This window comes from Sinocyclocheilus anshuiensis, unplaced genomic scaffold (genome assembly GCF_001515605.1).
Source record: "Sinocyclocheilus anshuiensis isolate Anshui unplaced genomic scaffold, SAMN03320099.WGS_v1.1 scaffold1200, whole genome shotgun sequence".
NCBI classification, from domain to species: domain Eukaryota; kingdom Metazoa; phylum Chordata; class Actinopteri; order Cypriniformes; family Cyprinidae; genus Sinocyclocheilus; species Sinocyclocheilus anshuiensis.
The window spans coordinates 50,007-55,844 of record NW_015542405.1 but is presented as its reverse complement, the minus strand read 5'-3'; the positions used below and the strand labels follow the sequence as shown (position 1 = coordinate 55,844).

Below are 5,838 nucleotides of genomic sequence, written 5' to 3'. Positions count from 1 at the left end.
AATTCTGACTTTTTTTCTCAGAATTGTGAGATATAAACTCGCAATTCTGAGAACATATCAGTCTTTTTCCCCCTTCAAAATTGGACTTTAGTTTAATAAAGAGTTTATATCACACAATTCTGAGAAAAAAAGTCAGAATTGCGAGAGAAAAAGTCGCAATTACCTCTTTTATTGTTTATTCAGTGGAGGAAACGGGCTTCCATAGTGTTAGTGACCATGTTATTTTAGCATTATTAATATACTTTTATAGTTTTTGCTAATATTTTGAATTAGACTTTTATTTTATATTTTCTGTTCTTATTTTAATTTTAGGTGTTTTTGCCATTTTTAGTAGTTTTTTTTTTTTTATTTTTAATAATTTTTTGTCAGTTTTAATTTTAGTTAAACTACATTAAACTGAGAAATGTTGGCGTGGCAACTAGTTAAAATAAGTTCTTAAAAAAATTTAGGTTTTTATATTTTATTTTATTTCAGTCAACATTTATTATTAATTTTTAACGTTTTTAAACAAGTTTAAGTTTCTATATTTTGTTTTATTTCAGTTAATATTTATTTTTAAATTAAATAAAATTTTATTAGATTTTTAACTACTATAATATGCCTGGTTTCAGTGGTGCTGAAAGACACCAAATACTGAGACATTCTCACATTTTATGTTTCACATCAACTTTAATTGACGTATAATTTGTTAAAATGTGCATTCAATTAGAAAAATGCAAAATATAAGCATTTTCTCTAGTGCTCTGAGACTTTTGAAATCAAATGTTTTTTATATTTTATTTTATTTACGAAGATAAAAATTTTTTATCGTTTTATTTAAGTTTCAGTTTTAGTTTTAGTTAACTATAATAACCCTAGTTAGTACACCATGGAGGCTGGTTTATTGCTGATCCAAAATGATCAAGTTCAAGATCAAGGATCTTCTAGAAGCCATGTAACACAGAACCGCACATACTCACCGGTACACGCGTGTGTCGAGCTGCTCCGCTGACGGGAATCCCAGCATGCCACACACCACACGACTGCTGCTGAGATCCCAGCCCACACTACACACCTGCCTCCATTTCCCAGCATGCCTCACCTCCAGCACACCCTCCGTCACCATGGCAGCGCTCCGAGCGGCGCTCAGAACGGCTCGGAGACGCACCTCGTCCAGCCGGAGCGACCCAGACGACTGAGAGAGACACGGACAAACAGAGTTTATTCAACCTTTAGATAAAACGTGTTTTTTGTTAAGTATCATATTTGATCCTTCAGGCTATTATGGCTCATAGAGTCTGATATAATGAGAATACGAAAGAAAGAAAAAAACAGCTTGATTTATTCAGAGCCTCAAACAGAGCAAAAATACACAATTTGCTCTAAACGACTGTGGTTTACAGCATGTTTACACTGCTAGTCTTCAATTACATGACACTGTTAACCGCTGGAAAAACTGAGCAGATTAACACGGTCAGACTAGCGTTAGTGGAGCTGGGGTGATGCTGGTCTAAGACGGACTACCAGTTTAGTAGGTCAACCAACTGATGACCACGCTGGATCATCTAGAAACCATCTAAAACCTGGAATAATTATTTTCAGGATTCACAGATGAATAGAACGTTCAAAAGAACAGTTTAACAGATATTCACATAGAAAACAGCTGTTTTACATTCTAATAATATTTCACATTTTTACTCTATTTTTGATCAAATAAATGCAGCCGTGGTGAGCATTAGAGACTCTGACCTGCTCGTCCAGATCCATCCTGTTACTGTGCTCCACCGGCTCGGGACTGTAAACCGGCTCCGGCGCTGGTGCTGGTCTCTCAGGGTTTCGTGTGGTCTGAGCGGGCGTCACTTCCTGTGCTCGTCTGTAGGAGGCTCTGCTGCGCAGGAAGTCCGGGATCTGGTGTCCCCGCGGGGTGACGGCGCTCTCGAACCCGTTCCTGCGCAGCTGGATGCGATGGCCGGTGAGCTGCGGTGAGGACGGGCCGCGGCTGCCGCGGTGGAGGCCGATCTCGTGCCCGCGCTGAGGAGCGTTCGAGACCAGGTTAGAGATCTGAGGTGAAGGAGGCTCTTGGTACCGGGGGACGTGACCCTGGTTGGGTGGATCCGGACTGCAGACGACTCCCAGATCTTCAGCGTGAGTGCAGTCGCTCACACCCCAGCCGTTCGACCGGCACTCCGACAGAGAGCTCTCGCTGCCCGAACACCAGACGTTATCCAGCCAGACCGGACCTGAACACACCAGAACCAGAGTGTGCTGACGGAGCCACTGAGCAAACACTGAGACCAGTGAAGTCAACATGAGGCATTCACCACCTGTTTGACTCGCATGATCAATTTATGAGTGAAAAACCACATTCAGAGAGAGGGATTCACATGATGAAATGATGGCATGGTGAAAGTGTGTCTGTATGATCAATAAGACTATAATCAATAACAGTCACAGTATTAAAGCACTTTATAAAATACGGATTGTACGGAAGCTTAATTCTGCCATGGAATATACAGTATATATATATATATATATATATATAGGATACAACGGGGCTAAAGGTGCCTTTGATATTATTTCCCTCTAAACCACTAAATGGCGTAGCACTTTCCAAAACATCCGCTTTTCAAGATGCACGTGTATATTTGTCTGATCCTTGATGGGATCCTTGCAAATGAGCTTAGTTGATCTAATATTTGATGTTTTTTTAAATGTTGTAGATTTAAGTAGCAAATGAGAATAGCTAAAATTATTGAATATATTTTGAGACAAAGGTCTTTATGATTTTCAGTTTTGTTTAAGATAATTAAAGCAACAGTATTTAAATAACGAAAGAATATGTAAAAGTATGGTGTTGGGGCTAAAGGCGCAGTAATTAACATGAATCATGATAATTAATAGATGGCTGACTTTTCTATTTGTTGACACGGTTAGATTCAGATGTAAATATCATATATTATGTTGGGTGTCCATATTAGAGATAATCACCCTGTTTAGAAGGAAACCATCATATTTAAAAACATGATATTAATCATAGCATATAATAAAATAGAATTTGTTGTTACTACTGTAAATATATATTAAATTGTTATAGGATCTCCTTCGATGCTTTCAGAATCTTTACTTTTTAAAATGATTTTGTTTCTGCATTTTAAAATATATGTTTTATATTAACATTTTTTTAATGACAGTATATTTATTGAACAAAAATTATTTATTTTATTTGTCAAAATAAGCAGAATATAGTACAAACTTTGCTAAAGTGAATGTTTTGATCAAGTATTAACTTAGACATAATTTCAAAAACATTATTTTAGCTGAAGTATATTGTGTGTGGTAACAGGCCACCTCATACATTTATAAGATTTGTAAACAAAATAAACAACTTGTATGATTTATTTTCACACAAAATCTGTTGCTCCATTAATGTTCAATACAACGTATATTTGCTCTGCAATCATACACTTTGGGTGCAGTGAAAAGCAAATTTTTTTCTTAGGGGGTGCCTTTAGCCCTGTTGTACCCTATATATATATATAAAAGGTACTTGCAACTTTTTGTTTTAATTAGATTTTTTTCTCACGATTGCAAATTTCTAATTGTAAGATGTAAATTTAGAATTTTGACTTTTTTCTCGCAATTCTGACCTTTTCCCTCAGAAGTCTGATTTACATTTTGCAAATAACTCGCAATTGTTATGTATAAGCTCAAAATTCTGAGAAAAAATTTTGAAGTCAGAGTTTACATCTTGCAATGAATAATTCGGAATTAATATCTCAAAATTGTCAGATATAAACTCGAAATTCTGAGAAAAAAGTTGGAATTCTTAATTTACATCTCGCAAATAATAGCTCGCAATTGTTAGAAAAAGTTTCAAGTTCTAAGTGTACATCTCGCAATAAATGATTCACAATTAATAACTCACAATTGTTAGATATAAACTCGAAATTCTGAGAAAAAAGTTCTAAGTCTGAGTTTACATCTTGCGATTAATAGTTGGAACTCTGCGATTACATCTCGCAATTAATAACTCGGAATCAATAACTCACAATTGTTAGATATAAACTCAAAATTCTTGGAAAATTTGGGATTCTGAGTTTACATCTCACCAACTAATAACTTGCAATTAATAACTCACAAATTGCAATATATAAATTCACAATTGTGAGGAAAAAGATCATCTATACGATAGAAAGTCGCAAATAACATTTTAAAGTGCCCCTATTATGGATTTCTGAAAATGAGCTTCAACATTTTCCTGACTGATTTAATTTCAGATTACAAATGTAAAATAACAATATTAATGGAACTTGTCACATTTCACGTTGTGTTATAATCGCACTAAGCCATACTGTGATTTGAGTTTTTATTTAGATTAATTGTGCAGCAAAAGAAAACCTAGCAGCCGTCCTAGCAACCAGATAACACCACCCTAGCAACACTAATAGGCAGCACATCTGTGTGGCATCCAACACTATATATAAGCACATTTACATATCTTCCATATGTGCAGTAAGCAGATGCAAAATGCATATTTAAGATGTGACTGTAAGCTGAGAACAAACCGATCAGCGCTGAATGATTCACAAACTGGTCCTTCCACTCTTAGAGCGACAGATGGCAGGCAAAAATAGATCCACGTCTAATCTCATCATACAGATTGTTTAAAGTTCTCCCAAGCTCAAATGTCGCCCTGAGGAGACATCGTTCAAGCCTGGACTCTTAAATGAAGGACGCAGTAGTTGGACTACAGCAGTTAGATTGTAATGTCGTTTGGTGTTTTGAATAATCAAATGGCGTGATGTTTTTTTGCATTAACACCCGTCAGGTTTCTCTGCCGATGTCCAGACCGTGTTCTCATACGGTGACTCACCGCAGGCTGCCAAACACATTCCTCCCTGTTCCATGATGCAGATGCCCATGTTTGAGGACAATCTGGGCTCCTCAGACCTGCTGCACACAACTCTGTCAGGCATCGCTGGTAAAAACACAGACAGATACTATAAATCAGCCTGGTGTGCGTTGCAGAAACTAGCATGCTTATGGTTCTGTGTGTTTGTGACAGCAGTGTTCGACTGCCAAACCGGACCGGAAGAGTTTCTGGGAGAGCAGGGGCCTTCGGTGCCGGAGGATAATTACCTTCACATCTGAAGCCCGAGCCGGATCTCATGCGTCTTTACTGAAGGGTGAACGCTTGCTTCACCAGAGTGGATCTCATCAACTCACTTTGGGTTGTGTATGTCATTGAGGGAGTTTTATGGAAGAATTTCCTCATTGACTTCTAATCAGTGGGAGAAACCGGATTTTTTAAACACATTTGGACGCTTAAGCCACATTTTGTCACACAGAAGCAAGTGTCTGTATCTGTGTGTTCTCAAACACTTTTCATTTTTGCTCAGCGACCTTTAGTCGACATCATGTTCACATGATGAGTTTTATTTCAAACCAGACGAACTTAAAGTGCCCCTATTATGGATGTTTGAAAATGAGCTTTCATGCAGTGTGTAACACAGCTCTAAGTGAATGAAAACATCCTGCGAAGCTTTAAATCTGAAAGTTCAAAAGAAAGAGTCGGCTCTGAATCATTAAAACGAGTCATTTTTAAAACCAATCCCAAGCCGATTCATGTTGACGTCAACATGAAACATTAGCATATTGCCCGCCCACGTGTTGGTCTTTTCGGGTTGGTCTGAATGAAAATGCAAATTCATTCTTTGCCACTAGGTGTCGCTTTTGGAGCAGTAAAATAGCGGTTTCCCCGGTAACGCTGTACACAAAGCAACACTGCACTCACAAATGCTGCTTTATCAGGCATTACAGGCATGATGAAATGAAAATGAGACCAATCGGACCAATCAC

General features: G+C 37.6%; 1 protein-coding gene across 1 annotated transcript in view; it reads right to left on the bottom strand.

Moving 5' to 3' along the window:
* LOC107693009 (lysyl oxidase homolog 4) overlaps positions 1 to 5,838 on the bottom strand; it is a 32,092-nt gene that overhangs the window by 23,194 nt on the left and 3,060 nt on the right. Inside the window, exons 2-3 of the mRNA XM_016492253.1 lie at positions 1,729 to 2,219; positions 960 to 1,174 (exon numbers count right to left, since the gene is read on the bottom strand). Coding sequence (XP_016347739.1) covers positions 960 to 1,174; positions 1,729 to 2,219 — 706 coding nt within the window. The remainder of the gene's footprint in view (positions 1 to 959; positions 1,175 to 1,728; positions 2,220 to 5,838) is intronic.